This window comes from Neofelis nebulosa, chromosome 8 (assembly GCF_028018385.1).
Source record: "Neofelis nebulosa isolate mNeoNeb1 chromosome 8, mNeoNeb1.pri, whole genome shotgun sequence".
Classification (NCBI taxonomy): Eukaryota; Metazoa; Chordata; class Mammalia; order Carnivora; family Felidae; genus Neofelis; species Neofelis nebulosa.
Window position 1 is genome coordinate 51,753,517 of NC_080789.1, and position 23,354 is coordinate 51,776,870.

Genomic DNA, 23,354 nt, shown 5'->3' on the forward strand with positions numbered 1-23,354 from the left:
ATGTTGCTACATATTTTGTAATTACTAATGTACATATGAAGAATTTATTCCATATTTACCAACAAATTAACAAAATCCACATTTAACAAACCATATGCCCAACACCTTATTCATACAGATGTATTGTTCTATAATTTAGCCTTGTGCGCAAATAACTTTTAAAACCCATGTGGGAATTGGATGTCATACAGCAAGTTTTCAACATTAACATTAAAACTTTATTATGTCATAGAGCTACTAAAACATTTTTTAGAAAAAAAATAGCTGCATCAGAGCACTCATTAGTCAACATTTTAAATATAATTTTTCTTAGTTTCCAAAAATATTTTAATTCATATAAAAAACTATTCATGCTTAACAATCAACATGTTAAACTAATAACATTTTCAAGATTATATAAAAATCTGAAACACAGCAAAACAAAATGTGAAATTTTCTTTCACTCTTGGGTGGTCTGCTGAAGAAAATTTAGTTGCATATAATACTATAAATTACTGTTAAATCGCTATTTGGATTTAAGATAAGTTAATTTATGAAAACTTGTTTCAGTTTATAGAAAGTCCACACATGAAAGACAATTTCGATGAGATGTCCAAGCATAAGGGACTTGGATCCTAATGAAAATGGAAAAAGGTTTTGCACTCTACAAATATTGTTTGAACATTATATAAGCAGAAAAATTTGTGGTTTGTAAATCCACATGTTCTTAACGTAATATTTTTGACATACTTTTGTTTAAGTTTTCACAATGCACCTATGTGCTAATGAGAGCAGGACACGTTCATGCTGTGAAAGAATGTAAACCTAGCGCCATCTACTGGAAAAGTAGGTACCATTCAATCAATTAATTGCGAATTCTTTTGTGAATTGTGTGAGTTGAAATTTGTATGTCTATTTTTTGAACACTATGTTCCCTAAAAAGAAATCTCCCTCAAAGCATTTTTAATGTAATCAAAGAAGTTAGGTAAGATGAACATGTAAGACAATGGTGAAAGTGAAGAATGGAGGGCATTCATCCAAATACGTGGCCGAGAATTCCACTGGTGATATGAATAAAGAAATCAGGAATACTGTGTTCTAATCAGAGTTTTTTATGTTGGTCTCACGTGTATCTTTTAGAACACAGGCTCTGAACCTGTGGTCAAAGAGCCCTTCCCTTACGAGTTTCAGAATATCTAACAAAAACCTTTGAATTACATACAAAATTGTGTGTAGGTGCACATAAGTACTTTCCGGGAGAGAAGAGTCATAACTTTTATCAAAGAATCATGAAGATAGTTCATCTTTTCTTAACCATAGAAGGTTAAAAATTAAAACTGGAATAGAAGGCCAGCCTATGCAGTAGATGAACAGCACACTGATGATTTCAATTATTTTTTTTCAAGGTAAGTAAATATAATATTAGATGCCATTAATGAACTATTGCCAGCTCAAACTTGGACAGTAATTATTCTTACTTGTGGATGGTGCTTTGGTGCGTATCTGTTGTAGTTCCTCTTTACAAATGGAAATTTTAAAGCACAGCAAACACCATTAATTTGCTCCAGAGAAAAGTGATCAAAAGAGCCGGAATTCCTAATTCTCATAATAAGCATAGTATGTACTTATTCTCTTCCTCAAAATTTTATCTACCACCAAAACTCCAACTGTTTGAGAGAGAAAAAAATAAAAACAAGTCTGGATAATATATATTGAATCTGTGTTACCCCTTTTTTGCTCTCTGTTAAGCTATAATGTGTTTTATATCTCAGGTATCAACTGCATTGGATAAAATGCAATAAAGTGAGAAAAGAGAAAGGAAATTGTTTTCCATAATATATTCAAAAGCCAACCAAAGTATAAACTTTACTTTTAATCCTCCCATGCAAAAGAGGCTCAAATAAATTTGTATTCTCTGTTTTAGCTATCACTTCACCTACATGTAAACTTTCCAAATGTTTATTCATTCACTTCACAAATATTTATTAAGTGCCAGGCATTGTGCTAAGCTCTAGAGAGTTCTAGTTATACAGATATTCTATGACTTGCAAACACCATTTGCAAAATATCTCTAAGGCTTGTAATTTCTACATTAGAATATTATGATATGGTATCTTTACGAGCTGCCCAAGAGCCATGTGGCTCTTCAATCCATGGTGACTGTAAAATACACCAATGAAGTCAAGTAACGACCACATATTATGTGTATGATGCTAAAGAAAAGCATGATTTATCACCATAATTAGTACTATTTAGACAAATACTTTCACTTGGCTGGAAGCTACCATGCTATCTAGTCTAAGCTACAATTAGACTTAATTTTTATCAAGCACTGAAACTATGTATAAAACTGTGCTCCCTAATCCCTCCTCAGATAATGCTTCAGTCTCGATTTAGTGGTAAGGAATTCTAATGTTCAAATGTGGAAAAGATTTCTGTCCTCCCACCACAACATGGCAGATTTTTCTATAAATTCCTAGCCATTAATTAGTTTCCAGATTTGATTAAGCCAAAGCCAAAAATAAAAACAAGTAACAGTTAATAAAATCACAGAATCTCAGAACTGAATAGATGATCTAATCTGAATTCTTCGTTTTAAAGATAAAGAGACTGAGATCTGAAGAGGTTTACAGTCATGTTCAAGGTCACACAAGTTAACGACAGGGCTGTGGTTAGAGTTTTCTGACTCCTATCCCAGTGCTCTTTTAATACACAATGAAACTGTTATAGGAAATTAAGACAAAATTCTGAGAGAGAAAGAAATTACCTTTAATTACAAACATGAATGAACCATAACTCAGATGCACTTAATGAGCTCTAAATTAAAATTATGCTTTATTTAAAAATAAGAAGTAAAAGAAGTCAAAGCTGAAAAATGATAGATCACTCTTCTGGGATGTGGCCTTCCTACAGGTCAATCCAGTTATAATCAATTTTAAGAGCCTGTTCCAATTATTTTTTAGTTCTGGAATTATTTTGTATTGAATAATACCTGAAATTAGTAGGGTACTGGCTAAGGGAGCAGAAATCTTTTTGATTTACAGAGAATTTTGTTGTAATGGGTTTTGACCAGGGAACAGTAAATTAAAGCAAGACTCCAGACTTTCACCTTAATTTCCCATATCTCCAGTATTGGCCTCTTCCCTCCGTACTTACACAAAGTAATAAGGACCAGAATGCCCACTTCAACTTCTCTTTTCAAAATATAAATAGTTGGTTTTATTGCTATTGAACTTTATTTCTTCAACATTTCTATATTTCTAACAGTAGAATTCTGCTAGAGAAGTGGATGGTAACAATTTTACTAATATTCAAGTCATAAAATATGTAAATGCTGGAAGACTGACTTTCATTAACACTGTAAAAAGTAAGTGGTGCTTGAATGGCTAAGGAATTACGGAATACTATTCTAGCCAATTCATCTAGCGAATTAAAATGGATTTGCAGGGGCGCCTGGGTGGCTCAGTCGGTTAGGCGTCCGACTTCAGCTCAGGCCACGATCTCATGGTCCGTGAGTTCGAGCCCCGCGTCGGGCTCTGGGCTGATGGCCCGGAGCCTGGAGCCTGCTTCCGATTCTGTGTCTCCCTCTCTCTCTGCTCCTCCCCCGTTCATGCTCTGTCTCTCTCTGTCTCAAAAATAAATAAACATTAAAAAAAAATAATAATAATAATAAAATGGATTTGCAGGCCAGAAAAGCAAGAGACTGAGCTTCCATCAGTCCTGGATAGGTAGAATAAAAGAAACATGTATACAGGACTTGAATCCCGGTTCAGCAGGATGAATTAAGTAAAATAAAGATATAAAAACAGGTTGAGATGGTTATTTCTCAAACATTAAGTGCATTTGTGGTTCCTATTAAAGTGAAAATAGTTAAATGAAAGGTAGGACATATTTAAATGTTCTTAAAAGTCTATTATACTAGGAAAATTCATGATAGATCGATAGATAATAGATAAGATAGATAGATAGATAGACAGACACAGAGACCTACAGTGAACTTAGTTAACATTTATATATTGTGCTTACTGAATTCCAGCCATTGTCCTATGCACTTTTCACATCCTCATCTACTTCATCCCCTACAGCAACCTAATACTATTATTAACTCTCATATTACAAATGAGGAAGGCCTGGTACACAGCCAGTTAAGCGGCACGGCCAGCCTTCAAACTCAGACTCCAGAATCTGTGTGTTTAAGCCCTGTGCAGTAATGGTTACCGCTCAAGAATTATCAGTTTTGTCGAATTTATTGTTGAATCATTTTGATACCAAAATTTAAAGACACTTATATCTCAATTAAACAATTCCATCATGAAATCCTTTAATTCCATGATTCTAATATCTCAAGGAATATATTATTAATTATTTATTAACTAATGAGGTGTTTCTGTAAATACTCAGCCTCCTCTGTGTATAGAAAACTCATGTTACAAGAACAATATTGGTGCTTTTCACACTCTGGGGTGTTACTCAGTGGGAAACCTGGTTATATATAAACTAAATAACTCTCATATATAATGCATAGTTAGGAAAAAGTTCCACATGGCACAGGGACTGCGTTAGTTGCTGTTCTCCCTCAAGCTCATATACAATTCAGCAGGTAAACCTTGTCCGTTCTACAACCTGAATCTCTCTCGAGTCCCTCCCCCCTTCTTTCCAAACCTGAGGCTCTCAGCACTTTCTGAGTCCCCTCCAGCCTCAAACTCAAATTCCCCCAGTGTTTTCTGTGGTGGTGTTTTGTGTGGTGATGCAGGGGCATGGCTGGCTCGGGGAGGAAAAAGTACTGACAGAGTGATTGGGGCCCTCAATGCATGAAGCTTCATTAGCCTCTCAAGTCACCACAAATAGACATAAAATCTATTTAACAACAACAACAAAAACAACAGCCGTTTACTACTCAAATACAGCTTCAAAACAAAGGCCTTAGCCACCCTTCAAATCAGGTTGCCATCCCAGCCTTCTCAGAAACATCTGGAACCAGCATGGACTTTCCATCATACTAAATCAATAATCCTTATAAAATGCAAACCGAGTCATGTTATTTCACCTTCTTCCCCTTCTCCAGGATTTAAATTCCTTAAAACATCACCTAAGACATTTCATGATCTGGCTACCTTCCTTCCTCGCCTCGCGCTTGCGCTCCCCCACCCGAGCTGGCCATATTAAATAACCTGCCTCTCACTGGACGTACCTTGCTCCTTCGGGCCTTCGTGTCTTGCCCACGCTAGTCCATACCGGACAGCTGTCCTTCCCACTCATTGGCCACCTGGCTAACTGATGCTTATAGATTGAGATTTAGCTTAGAAACTATATCCTCCATGAAGCCCTCCTTTAAACTTCAGAGACCTTCCCTCCTTTCCAAATGTTTTATCCCCAACCAAAGAACGAGGACCACCCTTCTCTGAATTCCCCTAACGTCATTCAGCCCTATCACCACACAGTTCAACGGTCTTCACACAGCACCATTTCCACCCTGTGCTCATTAGAGAAATCAGCTTGATCTTCTGTATCATTATATCCTCACTGCCCCACACAATGCCCGGCACTCACAGTTAATATTCAGTGAATGTCTAATGAGCTGGAATTAAATTCTCTAGACAATATAGCAATAGAAATATGTATATTAATAGAAAATAGAAATAATGTTGATAATAATGTTCACACAAAATATCTGACCATTCTGACTTTCATAATAAAAGTAAAATATTAAGTTCATGCTATAGGCACATAAGGCAATTTTGGACTTTCATGCCTCACTTGTGTAACAAGCTGAAAATCACATTTTTTAAAAGTATAGTGAGTGGTTCTAAATTAAGAACCAGTGACACATGACACATGCATGCTATGTATGTTCTGTTTATTTGGTCATTGTTAAGTACAACATCATTTCTTTTTGACTATAATAAATAAGTAACTGTATTATACTACAGTTGCTCATTTTCATTTTTCCATTCCCAAAGTAATGACCACATGTGAAACGAAAACCATTTTCATTATCCTTTAACAAGAGATGAATATCCTATTTGGGTGATTTGGGGCAGTTTCTTATGAAGACTGCCAGCCTCTCATGAACATTATGATTTTCAGATGTGTAGTGTGCATTAAAGAACAAGAAGATATCATGAAATATTAGTGACAATTATAGACTGAACAAGGAAACTGGACAATGTTTCCAAGGGTTATAAGGATTGTGGAAATGAGTGTTACTCCAAGTAGAGTGGTGATTTATAACCAATTTCCGTCTTCAAATTAGGGCCCAAGTGAAAGAAAACGGAATTTAGCAAAACGTTCTGGTGTATCATTTCCTGCAGCAGAAACACCCACCCAGACCAGTGCCCTCACTAGGTACAGGACAAGAATCAGCAACCTGAGGGAAGCCCACAGGCTCGCAGGGCTACTGGCTGGCTCTTTGTCACCAAATGCAGCAGGTTGAATGCAGACATCACTGTGATATCTTCACCAACAAAACGAGAGGCAAAGAACAGGGGCAAGAGCTGAGTAGGAGAAAAAAAGAAAACAAAAACAAATTAAAACATCACAAATGTTAATTAACCACATTCATTGCACAATTGATGGTTACGGTTTTATCTGGAACTGAACACATACACACAGTGGTAATAAATTTCAAATGCCTATTTTTCAAACGGTGAGCTTACTTGCAACCCAGGATTATTTACATCTTATGAAAAAAATATACAAGATATAAAAGTGTAATCTGTGAACACACTTTGCAAGAGGTCAGAAAAGAGACCAAGTTTAAAACAGTTGAAAAGAATCAGCATTTACTGAGTCCATACCATGTGAGAGGAACCGTCTGGGGCCTAATACACACATTGTATCATTTAATTCTTACAATAAACCTAGGAGGTAGGTTTTATCCCCCAGTACATATGTGAGGAAATCAAGGCTCAAAGGTCCAAGGGCACATAGCAAATAACCAGTGGAAAAGGTATTAGAAAACCCTGTTTTATCTCACTGCAAAGCCACGCTCTTTCCTTTACACCATGTTGCCTCCTTCCAGCAATTATTTGTAAATCTCCCTCCCTGAAGAAGACTGTAAAATATTGCAAGATGAAGAGAATCCTTTTGTTACAGTTTCTTTCTTAATCTTTTTTTTTTTTTTAAATAGAGAGCCAAATACCCTACAGACAACCAGGAGACTTCGCTTTAGAATGTGTTAAGTTTGAACAAAGCATAGCAAATAGGAATTTCCATCGGACCTTATCATTTATAATTTCTAGGCCAATTCTGTGAGTAATATTCACAACCTAGCCTTAAAAAGGCTAAAACTATTTTATAAAGTTTTGGAAATGAATCTATGTGGAAGAATCTCAAAACTGTGTAAGTGTTAAACTTTAGAGAAAAGTTCAGCTGGTATTTTCCTTCAAGTTTTGTACGATCCTGCCACTGATAAACTTCAAACGAAGCCTGGAAAATACTAGATTAATACTAACTTCTAATATTTTATTTTAAGTTGGCATCACAAGTGACCTTAACCACTAAATGTCCAAAAATGGACATAAAATGAAAGTCTTATTCATTTCCTGGCCCTCACCCCCCCAGAATAAAAGTCTGTTCCTGGTCTCTTCTGACATCCTTGAAGAACAAACACATAATAAACAGTAATGTATTTTACCATATCACTCTGGAGTATATCTGACAGAAATCTGCTTGTATTAACATACCTGAACTCTGACTTCTTCAAACTAAACTCGCTACAAACCTAAAACATTTTTGTGTTATGAACTGGAGACAAAAGGGAGGAAGAGGGAAGGTAAGTATCACAATGCACAGCCGAAAAGAACCATTAAACATAAATAAACATGTCATTTTCACGAGTGACTGCAGAACAGGGAAAAGAGCATTCCTTTGGAGCAGACTACTGACTAATAAAAGATCAAAGGTCTATACCTCACAACGCTATAAATAAAAACGTATTTTTTTTTCCATGTGACCTTCTCCGAGAGGAATAAAGTGTGCACGATGAATGTAATTACTTAGCGAAGCTGCTGCCTCATTGTGCTCCCACAGCTGACCATAAAACGTCTTCCTATCCTGTTTCATCAACTGCGGTACCAGGCGGCCTGCGCGCCTACCGATGGCCTCGGCCATCTGGCTTGTGTCAAAGCCAGCACACAGGAAGAAAGGGAGTGATGTCACTCTGCAGGTCAGGCAAAGAACAAAGATGCATTCTACAATTAAAAGCTGGGGGCCTCGAATACCGGGGGGGCCCTCCAGCGTGATATGACTGTGTGATTTAACGTCCAGACTGGTGCATTTCTTTCTACCCAAAGAGCCAGGGCTCCATCTAGTGGCAAATTAGTTTTGCCCAGTTTTCTTTAAAAGCAAACCCCTGAAGTGTTACATTCGCACCAAGAAAGTAGAACAACTAAAATGATCAACTTTTAGAGCAGTCTAGTATTTTTGCACTGAAGAATGCAAAAAGCATATTCATCACAATGCTCTCCATTTTAAAATCCTACGAAGCACACATCTCATAGGTGAGGATTTGACAGAACCCTTATATTTTTAAAGCTCTAACCCTAATTACAGCAGAAAAACCAGCTAATTTTGCAAACTGCATGTAAAGTGACATTACTTACACACTACTCTGAAAATATGTAGCTACGATATAAGGTGACAAACAGTTCTAAAGAACGGACACGTGCATCCAGATGCCTTGGTGAAATCCAACTCAATCTTCTACATCAACAGAACACAAGAATCACAGTCAATATGGCTCTAACGTGATGCCAAGAGCAACTCTAGGACAGAAAAAGAACTATCTTCAGGCTGAACTGATTTATGTTTTAATTCATGTTTTCCACTTACATTTGCAGTAAATGGAATTAAATATTTTGACAAAGTGATCTAAAATACAGAACACATTTGCACAAAAGATGGGCTAGCACAGCGGATGCGTGAGCTATGGGGTCAGATGACCTGGGTTTGAACTTGACCCTGCTCCTAACTAGCTGTGTTATCTGGGACAAATTGCTCACCCCCTCGGTGCCTCAGTTTCAACTCTAAAATAAATGAACTGATAAAAAGCACTTGGAACAATTTCTGGCACAGAGTATATGCTTGGCAAATGTTAGCTGTTATTATTATTGTTGTTTACATGCACAAATATTCACCGTATTTTAAAATTACATGAATTAGAGGGGCGCCTGGGTGGCGCAGTCAGTTAAGCGTCCGACTTCAGCCAGGTCACAATCTCGCGGTCCGTGAGTTCGAGCCCCGCGTCAGGCTCTGGGCTGATGGCTCGGAGCCTGGAGCCTGTTTCCGATTCTGTGTCTCCCTCTCTCTCTGCCCCTCCCCCATTCATGCTCTGTCTCTCTCTGTCCCAAAAATAAATAAAAAACGTTGAAAAAAAAATTAAAAAAAAAAAAGTGATTTAAAATTACATGAATTAGATATTTCTAACAGCCCATTTACACCCAATCCTACTTAGATACAGCAGGCCATTCTCCAAAGACAGAATCTTTTTTAGGCCAGAAAAACTTACTACTCTTTGATGCATTTCCACAGTAAATTATTACCCTAACAAAAATGGTAGGATCAAGATATCCTAAGGCTAACCGTTGATGAAACCCTTGGCGTGTGGCAGGCACTGCTCTAAGCACTTCAATTTACTGGCTCTTTTAACCCTCGTGGCCTTAAGAGATACATACGATCATTTTCCCATTGTTAGATGTAGAGGCATAGAGAGGTTAAGTAATCTGGCTAAAATCCTACATCCACTAAGGACTAGGGCACTTAAGTAATTGGACTGAAATGATTTAATAGATTTGAACACAGGCCATCTAGTTCCAGGGCCAGTGCTCTTAACCACACAATACAAGTGACAATGAAAGCCTGAGGCTGTACCAACCCACTCCTAATACTTGATTCCATGTTTCCCTACTAGATAATGTGACTGACAATAAACATTCAATAAGGATTCAATTAATTCAAGAACATTATTTGAAGATTCTCTCCCTTGACACTGAGTGAAACAAGTAAGGACTTACGGAAGAAAAAAAGTCCAAGACGTTCTCAGATTTCTAGATTTGCTCTTTCTGTGCACCAGGTGCAACTTCCCTTTCTCTTTCACTTTCATTATTTTTTTCTCTAAACCCCTTGGATACACCTTCAGGATATCTCCTAAAGATGTCTAGAATTGACTCCCCTTGAATCTACCAAAGCTTCAATATGTTGATAATATAGTACTTTTGAGGGCCAAGAAACTCAATAGCTACACCTCCCCACACGCCCGGAAAAAAAACAAGTTTCCCTTTGGCAGCTTTCTTCCCTTTACGCTCCCTGAGCTGCCTGGGTGAGGGCCCTAGCCAGAAACAACCCTAGTCCAAAAAGAGGCAAAAGAAGCACACGCATCTGAGGAGTGACAATCTTTGGGGAAAGAACTGACATTAAACACCCTGAAGAAATTAGCACTGAGCAAAAATCTAATTCTCCAAGTTTCTTCTCAACTTCCTCACTTTGGTATTGCCTCTGATTCAAATAATTGCCTAGCAGAATAACATTTATAAGTAATCAACATGTTGTGTTTTTAATGCCAGACACACGCCCTATGCATCTTTCTAATTTCCCAGAATATCTAGCACATCATTTTGAAAATATCTGGTGTTTAAAAACACTGGTTGAACAACATCTAACGCACTATCACACCATGCATTAAGAATAGAATCAGATTACATGATAGTCCATAACTTTCTGATTAAAACTTTTTGTTGATTCCCCAATGCGTATTTCAGGGTTTCCCAAACCATGTTCTGAGAAACAGGAGATACCCTTCCAAACAAGTCTGTAGCCAAATAGTTGTGGAAATGCTATCCAATATAAAGAATCCAAGAGGTTTCACAGTAAATACCCGCTTAACTGTCTCAACTGGTGCTTCTCAAATCGTTTTGACCATACAAACCCTTTCTTTCCTATCACCACCCCACAAAACACATTCTGGCAAATCTTCTGGGTGAAGTCCAAATTCGTAAATAAAGCATCTGAAGTTCCACATCTATCTGTCACCTAACTCTTGAGACTTTTCTTTTACCATACCTCTGCATCCCACCCTGCCCCATGCTCCTGCCACACCGGGATACTCATAATTTCCCCCAAGTAAGTTCGCTGTTTCCTCCCACTTTTACCTTCACGTCCTTCTTCATTCCATATCCTTACTCTCCTCGTCACCATTCCTAACCTCTCCCATCTGGCCTCCACTGAGGGGCCAATACGCTATCACATCCCCTAAAACAATTTTCAGGGCACTAATTGCTTATGTCTCTGTCTCCCTCTTCTGGATTATAGAGTTCCTAAGCATAGTGATGGTATCTTTCTTATCTTGGTATCCTAGTATCCGGCACCCAATAGCCACTCATGTACTGAGTGACAGAATGACTCCATGAATGACTGACTCCATGGATCATCATTTCCCACCTTGCTATTTATCTCTGCTGTCTCAACTACTAACAGTGCTTAAAGGTGAGAATTTGAATTAAAACCAGTTGGTTCTTTCACAGGAATCAGCAGTTCCTACAAAGAGGTGAGAAGTTGAAAACACAATCTGACTTGAGAGCCAAAGATAATTCAAATGCCCTACTTTGGTCAAAAATTTTTACTTCTTCCCCATCTTTTTTCCCCCCCAGAACTCTGCCATCCAAAAATTTGACTAAAATTAGTTTGTTGGTTTTTGGTTTGGGTTTATTTTTATTTCCTTTTACTTTTTTCCTTGCAGTTGAACAATAAACTGCCAAAGAGAGATGGTATAAACGGAATCCAGAGAACTCACGAAGTTGATAATTAGCCCCAGAATAAATGAGCTGATTGTCCTAGTGGATTTAAAATGTCAAACCTAAAGGTCAAATCTCTTTCCAATAAATACCAAAAGAATGTCTGCATCAGTGGTTTTCCACAGGCTGATAAAATATCCCCCGAAAACTGCTGGGGTCAACAAAGAGCAGACAAATTTGAATTTTGTCAAATAAAAATAAAATAAAAACAAAAGCCCAAACCCTAATCTCACCATACTATCAGAAAAGAAAGACTGTTAACACCAAGACTAGAAAAAGAAATATTCTGAATAGAATATAGTTAGTTTTGTGGGAAAATTTTTTCATTGTTGCTGCCTTTGTTTCATTATGAAAAGAAGAAACATCATGGGCCACCAGTTGAGAACCACTAATCTAAATGTCTACCATAAAGTTCTATAAAAATATGGTTGTTCTTATTAGCACAGTGCCTAGCACAGTTTATGTTCAGCTAATGTTTGTTGAATGAAGTGTTCAATTACGTCATTTACTTCCTGCAGTCAATAGGCCATTAGCTAGAACTGGACATCCCTTTTGTTAAGCAAAGATCTGTTTGCATTTGTTACAAGAAACAGCCAGAACCCTGGCTATTCAGAATCCTAAGTCAATCTTCCAAACCATTTAGAGATAACACTTTGAAGATAAGGAATCTTTTTTAATTTAATTATTTATTACCATTATTTTTAAATCCAAGTTAGTTAACATATAGTGTAATTATGGTTTCAGGAGTAGGATTTAGTGATTGATCACTTACGTATAATACCCAGTGCTCATCCCAACAAGTGCCCTCCTCTTTTTTTTAATGTTTGTTTATTCTCGACAGAGAGAGACAGAGAGAGACAGAGAGAGAGAGAGAGAGAGAGAGAGACAGAGAGAGAGAGAATGAGTGGGGGAGGGGCAGAGAGAGAGAGTGGAAGAGAGGATCTGAAGCAGGCTCTGTGCTGACTGGCAGAGAGCCCGATGCAGGGCTCAAATTTATGAACCAGGAGACCATGACCTGAGCTGAAGCTAGATGCTTAACTGACTGAGCCACCCAGGCACCCCCCAACAAGTGCCCTCCTTAGTACCCATCACCCATTTAATCCATCCCCTCACCCAACACCCCTCCAACAACCTTCAGTTTGTTCTCTAAGAGTCTCTTATGGTTTGCCTCCCTGTTTTCATCTTATTTTTCCTTCCCTTCCCCTATGTTCATCTGTGAAATAAGTCAGTCAGAGAAAGACAAATATCATGACTTCACTCATATGTGGAATTTAAAAAACAAATATGATAAGGAATTTTAAAAAGTTACTCAGTTCATCTATATACATTCCTGGGGAAAACAATGTGCTAAGAGCTGATGAATACGCAAAGATGTAAGATATAGTCTGTGCTACCAAAAAATATACTAACCTAGATGGAAACATAAGACATGCACTAAATGCCTTCCTTAGTAGAGGTGGAAATAAAGTACATGGAATTATAGAGAAAGGAATATTGCTTCTAACTTCAAAGGAGGGAGTGGCAGAGAACCAGGGGTGTTGAGAACCAAAGAAAAGCTACATAAAGAGCTTTTTTTTTTCCCCCTTAAATATCTCTGGGGTTAGTAATTTTTTAATTTTTGATCTCAGGATCTCTTTACACTCCTAAAAACTATCAAGGACTCAGGATGTCTTTTGTTTATATGATCATACCTATCAATACTTAGCATATTGAAAATTAAAATGAGTAATTTCAAAAATATTTGCGTATTCAATTAAAAAAATAAATTTTCTAAATGACATTTTTAGTGAAAAATAACTGCATTATCCAAAACATGAGTTTTTTATTTTTGCAAATCTTTTCTATCTGGCTTAACAAAAAAAAAAACTGGATTTTCATGTGTCCTGTGTTCAATCTGTTGTGATATGTTGTTTTGGCTAAACTATGCATATATGAATATCTTGCCTCACTCAGGTAAGTTCTTGGAAAGGGAGGAATATTTTAATAACTTTTTCAGAGAATTATAGGTACTCTTCTTTGATATTATACCAAAACTCAATGAAATGATCATCTGAAACTATTATCAATAAACTTTTCATACAATTACATTAAACTCAATGGTCTATCTTGCATTTTGAATGGATCGTCTAACTTTGCATGATTTTGTAACATCATGCAATGTTCATTTGGGTTATGCAGATCTTTCCTAAGTTGACACATTTCATTATCAATATCAAAAATTATATTCATTAATATCACTGCTGATTTCATCAGAAAAGTCTTTAAACACTGAGAAGCTGTCAAACAAGCTCATGGTGGCAGGCACAAGTTTTCCAAACTTTTATTTTTTACCTTGAAAGCTCGAATTTATCATTACCAACAATGCTGTCGGCTGTTTTCCTTAAAGTGGCAGCAGCACTTCATTCACTAAGAAAATGCATGCCAAACCCAAGTCGAAATAAGCACAATTTGTCTGTTGGTCATTCTGTCAAGCAAAATGCTGTTCCAAACAATTGCACAAGTGCTCTGCCCGGAGACAACCATTGTTCTTTGGTGTGCAGAAACACTTTATAAAATGTATTTCCCATTACTTCACACAGAATATTACAAAGATATGTAATCAAGGTCAAGATTTAATAAAATTAATATAAATTTTATTACTTCATCAAGGACATTCTTATGTGAAAATGGCTTTTTCCTCGCACGGGTATGTTAATAAAGCATAAAATGATTACTAATAAAGTTTGTTGCCACAAAACCTTGATTCATACTAAGATACCAGCAGTGTTATCCGCTTTGGCTTTTCCAACATCAGTGCAAATGTCAGCACAATGAAAACAGGAAGTAATGTCTTGGTACTAGTAGGAAAATAGTTTTCACTTCATGAATCCCTTGAAAGGGTCTAAGAGACTCTAAGGGTCCTCAACCCACACTTCAAGAACTGCTAGTCTGGCATATTGCTTGGCACATAGCCAGCACAACAAATCTTCAATAAATATTTGTGGAATAAATGAACAATGAACAGAGAAATACATGTGTAATTTATCCCATGATGTTTAAGAAACAACAAGTGGTTAGAAAATAATATCAGTAGTCTATTGAGACTTCTCACTACTTCTAGAGGTAATTAGTACATTTTCTATTTCATATAGTCTGTGGACAAATGCAAAATGTTCAACTGTCTTATCAAAATGAAGAGGGTAGTCAGGACAGGTTTCGGAAAGTAAGAATCAGAATGTTACAACCCAATTTTCTCAGCACCAATCTTTGAAATTCACAAAATCATGTGTGCTGATAAAGGAGAAGAAAACAAATTCTGAATTAGTGTTATAGCTACAAAAGGGAAAATAACTTGTTGATAAAGTCACTCAACATTTCTGAACCTGTATCATACACATGGTACTATTAATCCATGTAATGCCTACCAATAAAAACCTGCAAGTAGAATAAGCAAAGAATTAGACCTTTTGGAAAAGCTTGACAATAACAGAAATGTATCATTACATAGGTTTAGAACTAGGAAAAAAATCTTAGAGAACACCTAACACATCAGTTTTTGAACATGAACTCACCACCCACCACAGGTAAAATATGAGTTATGAAGTGTTTCACAAGTAATTTGTTAAAAATTTACTTACTTAAAAGTTTAATGGGAGACAGAGCATGAGTGGGGGAAGGAGCAGTGAGAGAGGGAGACACAGAATCCAAAGCAGGCTCCAGGATCTGAGCTGTCAGCAGAGAGCCGGACACGGGGCTCAAACTCATGAACCATGAGATCATGACCGGAGTTGGAGTCAGAGGCTTAACCTGACTGAGCCACCCAGGCACCTCAAAATGAACTTTAGATGTCAAAGTTTGAGAATAAGATTTTTAAGAAAACTAGGATGTATTTAGAGTTATCTCTTTAACAACATCACCCTGGTTTTACTAGTTTTCTGACATGTTTTCTTGAGTGGGAGAGAGAAGAGTGGAGTTAGAACTCGAACCAGGAATGTGTGGCCTAGACCATCTGTTCCTCGAGTCTATAATCACAATCTGCCGTATGACTATGTGACTATGCTGCTCACAAAGTATCAGCCATCATGTGTATCTCAGTGGGGGGAAAAAAAAAAAAATGGGAGAAACAATGAACTGATCCAAATCTCTTATTCTGTAAACAGCAAAACAGAGATAAAGAGACTTATCAAAGGTCAGACGGCCAGCTGGAGACAACGTTAAGCTAAAATCCCTCTTGTCTACATTCTGCAGCATCTACATTTTATTATTCAGTTCACATAAAAAGTAAGAAAGGGACATAAAGAAGTATACCTAATACTGGCAATGCAAAGGTTACACTGTGTCCATTAGGGTACATCAATGGTATAATTAAAACAGAAATATGGACAAAAGCCCATCTTTTGGGCTTTTTACTGAACGCTATTTTTTTCAGGATTCCTGTTTTGAAAAGCATCTGGTCAAATACAGGGATTTATTCATTCTCACAGTAACATTTTATGACTTCTATCTCCAATATAAAACATAAATCTTTTTATTCTAAAATGTACACTGATTTCATAGCTCATAGCATCTACATTATATATGTTTCATCTAAAAAGTATTTCTTCATATTTAAAAAGTGCCAATGAGAAAGCAAAACCCGCATCAATCATTTTTGATTACTACCAAAAATGCCTTCAGAATTTTTCAGTGTGGTATGACTGTTTCATTTTGTTGTGTTTACATAGTACAGTTTCCTTTTGCTTTTCTGGTACTAGAGTTCAAATTCAAACTTTCTCACTGACAAGTTAGGTTTCATTTGGCAAGTTTCGTTCTGAGCTTTGAGAATCTTATCTGTAAACAAGGAATTTATAAAAGCTTCCTTGCAAGACTGCTACTAGAGGAGCACCTGGCACAGAGACACTTCTCAATTAAGACTACCATTCCTTCCTTAAGTAACATTCTCTATTGATTATTCGTTAATACCACCCCCCCCCATGGAATTTGCAGAACTGAATGTCAATGCCTCTTCGTGACATCTTATATAGTCGATTTTCCTTATTGAAACATTCTTCACTTGTTCTTTCTTTTTTTAATCTTTCTAAGTTTATTAATTTTGAGAGAGAATGTGAGGGCAGGAGCAGACAGAGAGAGAGAGAGAGAGAGAGAGAGAGAGAGAGAGAGAGATTCTCAGGCAGGCTCTGCACTGTCAGGGCAGAGCCCAATGCAGGGCTCAAACTCACCAACCATGAGATCATGGCCTGAGCTGAAGTCAGATGCTTAACCCAGGCGACCCTTCGCTTGACTTTTCTATGACACTACACAGTATCATTTTCTTCCTCCCTTTCCAGAAATCACTTCTCTATCTCTTGTTGTATTTCCTTCTGATTTCCAAACTGTGGTTATGCTTCAAAGCTACCTGTTCAGTGCCCTGTGTATTTCTATTTAATCTCTTTCTTGCACATCTCACCTACTCTTACGACTTCAACCATGTGAAGATGTAGCTCCAACACTGAATCAAGCTCTAATGCTGCATCTCTAATATCTATTAGATAATAGCACCAGCTTGCATCTGTGCACTGTGTTCTAATTTATAAGACAATTTCATATAAATGGTGATATAGTCTTATATAGCTTACAAGAAAGAATCTTTAGTCACACTTTATAATATCATTCAAATATTTTGCACCCATACATCTTACTTGATATTACTATTAATGATAATCATTTTTGAGCACCTGCACTAGGTCATTTTGTATGTAGGTATGTATCATTTAATCCTCTTATCAACCCTCAGGCAGGCATTCCTATATGTTGTAGTCATTGGTGCTATTTGCGGAGCATTTCTGACTCTCCGTTTTCCAGGCAAATTAAGAATGCACTTCCTGACCCCCTGTGATCGAGTGAGACCAGGTCATTAGTTCTGGGCAATAAGTTGTGAACATAAATGATAATGTATGTCACCTCTGAGACACAGCACTTAATTGTTGCTATGAGACTCTCCAGAACTTTCTTTCCCTCTCCAAAAGTGACCAGTAATTTCTATTAATTAGATAGTGGCTGCTCCATTAACGATGATCCTAGAGTCCCCCCACTGACAATGAATGTGCAATACAAGCACGAAATAAACCTTCAGTGTTTTAAGCCACTGGGATTTGAGGATTATACATTCCAGCAGAATCTCTGGTTCAGAGAATAATTTGCTTGAGGTCATAAGGCCAGTAAATGATGCAGCCAGAATTTGAACTGTGGTCTCTATTAATCTCTTCTACCACATGAAAAATTCTTCAAGGGCGGGGACCCTTGTGCTCCAGACTGTGTCCTTGTTTGGGAAAATAACTGGGTCTGGAATGATTAGAAGTCCAATACGAAAGACAACGAGACCACCTTGATAAGCCCAGAATCTCTCTCATTAGTCAGCCCTTCTATTCCTAAATACCCCAAAGAGATTCTTACCTTGGTCAGAAAACACAGCTCTCCTCTCATACTCAGATATTAAAGGAGAGACCTACTTCACCTTGGATCACCTGGAGATAACAAACCAGTCTCAGTCCTTCAAGACAAAAGTTTTCACTCAGCTGCAAAACTAACTGAGTAGTTCCTGGTCACAATAAAATTCCTGAATACAATGAACCTAATTCCTGAAGTGACTGAAAGAAAGCTCCCTGAGCACTGACCATATTCCTTCGGTGCTGCTTCTCTTATGGAATAAACAAGTCAGTGCCTAGATGCAGACCTTAGAAATACAGTGCCCTGATTTTAATCAATCTATGAAAAAAGAAAAAGAAAAAACAATCCATTTGCCATGATGTATATCCTTTCCAGTGGCCCAGAGATCATGACCCTGAACCTAAGAAGAAGGAACTATGGCAACAGCTCATTTTTTTTTACCTGAAAGTAAATAAGTATGGAAGTAACAATATGAGCTTTTAGAGACCAGCTACACACAGCAATTTGGCTGCAGTTTCAGAAGAGAAGGCAAACATTAGTAACATCACGTTTTAAAACAAAAAGAACATTTATATTGTGGACAAAATGTACAGAAGGCCAGAAAGAAAGGTAGAGGAAGGGGTAAGAGTATCAGGACTTCATAAAGTAACATCAAGAGATACTAACTAGACCAGAAAATGCTAATTGACTCTTAGAATCCACTCTTCCTTCTTTGTGTTAGTAATAGAACCCTCTGCAATTTTAGCTGAACATACTGCTACCTTTCTCAGCCTCCCTTGCTGAGACCATGCTATTAAGTTTTGGCTGATGGAAAATAATTCGAAAGATCGCGTCACCTCCTTTACAAAGTCACTTACTTCAGCCGTCCACTTCCTTGGGAAATGGCAACGACTGTAGCAGCATGCCTGGACCGGGCCATGGAAGCTACTTGAATGGGAAGGCAAGCCACCTGTGGGGTATTATTACCTACCCTGGGCTACTGTGGGAGAAAAAAGAAACTTTTGCTCACGTAAGTCACTCTCCTTGGAATCTTTGTCACAACTGCTTGGCATGTAGCCTACCAACAGCCGATGAACAAATATTTATTGTTACAAAAGTGAATAGTAAGGGAATTCAAAGTCAACAGCGGTAGACAGATTGGAGAAGAGAGAGCAGATAGATCCTTATTTTTCATGACTGGATATCACACAAAACAGATGAATTAAGAAGCAGTGCTATAACTATATTGACTAAAATTAGGGAACTACCAGAACGATTTAAAAACATTACTCCAGAAGAATGACACAGAGACGGAGACGGGGGTGGAGTTGGAGACGGTTCCCATGTACCAAGAACCACGTGCAGGTTTTTCATAAAAATAAAGCTTATACGTGCAAAAAAGATGGAATGCCTTAACGGACCATTTCATCTAAAGAAAGAGTTGCTAATGTAGGCTGACTAAATCCTACGCCTGGGACTATAAACTACAGTATCTACATCTATCACTAAAAGAGTATTTTTAATGAGTTGAATATAAGCCCTAAACATATGTGTCCTTAAATCATGTCTCAAATATTTTAAGTTAGAACTCTGCCACCATTCCAGGAAAATAGAAAGTGTTAGCACCGGAAACTGCCAATAAATATTTGCTCTTGTACCAGAATTTTAGCATTCCTCCCCTCCAAGTTTATGTTCTGCTGCAGAACGTAAGAAAAAAAATTATACGATGAAATTCTCATGATGGTATGTGTTGTGGCTTGAATCTGATAGCGCAGATAAAGGAGAAGTTTTATGAAAATGGACTCCTATCACACTGAAAGATAAATCTTCACGGCTTCTATCAACTACCCTTTGATCCCAAGTTGGACTTAGGAGAGAGGAGAAGACATGAATGAAATCATAGAGCGAAAGATATATAATATTTTACAAAATGTCTTTCTACTTTGTCCCACAGTAGTTTTCTTTACTAATTTTAGGTGGTCAAATCATGTTTTTAAAAGAATTTGGGTTTTCCATATGCATCTCAAACTTCATTTGTTTGTTTCTTTACCAACTTATTATTGGTAAACTCAATTTGTTTCTTTCTGTACTAATTTGTTATTCTTTCTGTATTCCTGATCCTGTTAAAAACTACTTCCATCCACCCAGTCACTAAACTCCAAATCTGAGAGTCATCCTCATTTTTTTTTCATTTTAACCATTCATATCTAATTGACACTAAGTGCTGTCAAATTTATTTCCAAGATACTGCTCAAATACATCCTTTTCTTCTCATCTTTCATCTAGAATGCAGTAATGGCCCCTTATGGTCTTCCTGCCTCTAACCTGAGTCCCCTCACACCTACCCTCCCTACTGCTGCAAAAGTGCTGTGTACTAGTTCTGACCATGTCAATAACCCTGCTTCAAGTGCTTCCATGCTCACTAGCACCTACAAGGGAAAATTCAGCCAATCTGGCCAGGCATTCAAGACCTATCAGCTTCACTTCTTTTCCTGCCTGTATAACTTCTGCCCTCAACACTCCCTGGTACACGATAGGCTCCATGAACTCTCTTGTCCTTTACTTTGACTCTAGTACCTTACACAGTGCCTAACCCCTGGTAGGCATTCAATAAGTATTTTTTGATAAATAAATACTCTGTTCTGATGGTGGCCAACTATTTATCCTACCCTCGCCACACCACCCACAGACTCATAAAAGGAATGAACTCTTCATTTTTAGCCTTCAAGACCAGTTTAGTCATCATTTCCTCCAGGAAACTTTCCCTTATGGTGGTTCCACACACTCCTCTCCCTATCCCTTCCATTAGAAAGGAATCAACTCTTCTTCATAGTTCTTACTTCAGTGCGTCTATTATATTATAACTACTTCTGCACGTTAGAGTTTCAGGCTTATATATATGCCTCTCCTACAACCTCCTTGAGAATAGTCAGTGGTATTTGCCACTGTAAAATAAAGGCTCAATAAATGTTTTCACGGAACCAAACTCAAATGTCACTTCCTCTGTCTTCCCTCATCTCTGTACATAGCATCCCAGTTCCCATAAGACTAGAGTCCTATGCTATATCTAGTCAATGTGGTATACAGGAAAGAGGCAGAGCTGGGTTCAAATTCTGACTCCATCACTTAGCCCACGTGATAAATCTTGAGCAAATTAGTTACTTTCTCTGATCCTCAGTTTCCTTACTTACATAATGTAGATCATAACACTTACTTCATTAGGTTTTGGAAGGATTAAATGAGATAATATTTTTGAGAGCAATTAGCAGACTGCTCAATGAATTTTGCTCCCCTTACTGAGAAGAAAAAAAGTCAGAGGTATCGTGTAGAGACAGAAATAGAACATGAAAGAGTGTGTATGTATGTGTGATGTGTGTGCATGTGCATATATGTGCATATATGGCAGCGTTTAATTAGCTTAGTTTTGGACCAGGTTAAGAATGAGGTGCTTGTCTAACAGACAACTAAGATTAATTTGAGATTAGTTTTTCTATTACAGCAGTATGTTTCAGTGACTGCCAAAAAAAAAAAAAAATCATATCTTTGACAAAAAAATTTCAAGTTTTGCAATCAACTGTTTCAGTCGTTCACACAGAGTGATCTAACTTTATGCGTGAGTGAGACTAATGTACTAATAAAACAGAAATCTGACAAAGTAAACTTTTGGTCAACTCTAATTTCAACATTTCAGTAAGAGTTAGAAAATACTGTTGCAATGCACCTAAAAACTGTCAATGCCACTCACAAAGATAAAACTGTTCTAGAACTTATAATGAATTTTGCATCACGACTCAGAATTAGAGGTACTGAATTCCCAGTACTAACCTTGTGACTGATACTAATTTGTCACTTGAATGCCGGTAAATTCTATTATTCCTAGGCTCTTCTTCCAAACAGATGCTAGCAACTTTTTATATTTCATAATTATACTATTATTTACATTCGGGTTATTCTATAAGCATTTCAAAGCCTCCTAATTATGTTTTATTGGATTCCTCTTATCAGTTAAATGTTGTTTTGCAAATAAAGAGCTTACATGTTATATAACACTCTGTAATTCCTTCGGATAACAAGAGAGCTCAGGAAACATGCATGCATATATTCTGCATGCAGGGGAAAAAAAGGCCTCAAGGATGAACTCTAGCCAAATGATACAATGATCATAATATCCTTCAGAATGGTAAAATTGAGGGGTGCCTGGGTGGCTCAGTCGGTTAAGCGTCTGACTTCGGCTCAGGTCATGACTTCGGCTCAGGTCATGATCTCACAGTCCGTGAGTTCGAGCCCCGCGTCGGGCTCTGTGCTGACAGCTCAGAGCCTGGAGCCTGTTTCAGATTCTGTGTCTCCCTCTCTCTCTGCCCCTCCCCTATTCATGCTCTGTCTTTCTCTGTCTCAAAAATAAATAAACGTTAAAAAATTTTTTTTAAATAAAAAAATAAAAAAAATAAAAAATAAACAAAAAAATAATTTAAAAAATAAAAAAAAATAGTAAAATTGAGGTAGAAAAGGTATGATGGTAATCACTAAAGGCAGTAGATGTTATATAATTAAGTGAAATATGTTCTCTCCTTAAAAGAGAGAACATATAAAAATAACACTTCTACAATAACCATGTGGATCTATAGCCCCACTTTCGTTAACAAAGGCAGAGCAGAAAAAATAAAAGAATCCCAGACTTCTCCTGCAGAGAAGAGACAAATGCTATTTATTGTATCCTGGTTTTTTTTTCAAATTTAGTATTTAAATCAGTTTAGGCTCAATGATGTTTCTAAACACTTTTTCAAGGTTATAGAAGTTAAAATATGTCAACCTTTCAAATCCCTACGAAATGTAAAAGCAAATAAAACACAGAAACCATATGGCAAAATACTGAAAACTAAGAGGAAAAGATTATAAAAAGAGGATAAAACAATAGGACAAGGAATGCCATCATAGATGTCCATGATAACATAAAATATAAAGGATTTAAATGCACCTACTAAAAAATGATTTTCATATAGAGTTACAAAACAAAGAAATGACAGGGAGGGAATTTTTAAAAAGCAGAGATAAAGAGAGCCTGCACACTTGCATACACATGCACACCACACACACAAAGGTGGCAATACAAGTAAATATCTTTTAAAGAGAACAGAGGAAGATGTGCATCCACACTGGAAAGTGAAATGGATAAACCCACTCTGAAATACTTCTGCTAAACAA

At 37.1% G+C, this 23,354-nt stretch overlaps 1 protein-coding gene across 3 annotated transcripts in view; it reads right to left on the reverse strand.

Moving 5' to 3' along the window:
- MSRB3 (methionine sulfoxide reductase B3) overlaps window positions 1-23,354 on the reverse strand; it is a 175,638-nt gene that overhangs the window by 138,430 nt on the left and 13,854 nt on the right. For all 3 annotated transcript variants that reach the window (XM_058742121.1, XM_058742122.1, XM_058742123.1), the window contains exon 2: window positions 6,347-6,473. In XM_058742121.1, coding sequence (XP_058598104.1) covers window positions 6,347-6,422 — 76 coding nt within the window. In that variant the 5' untranslated portion in view covers window positions 6,423-6,473. The remainder of the gene's footprint in view (window positions 1-6,346; window positions 6,474-23,354) is intronic.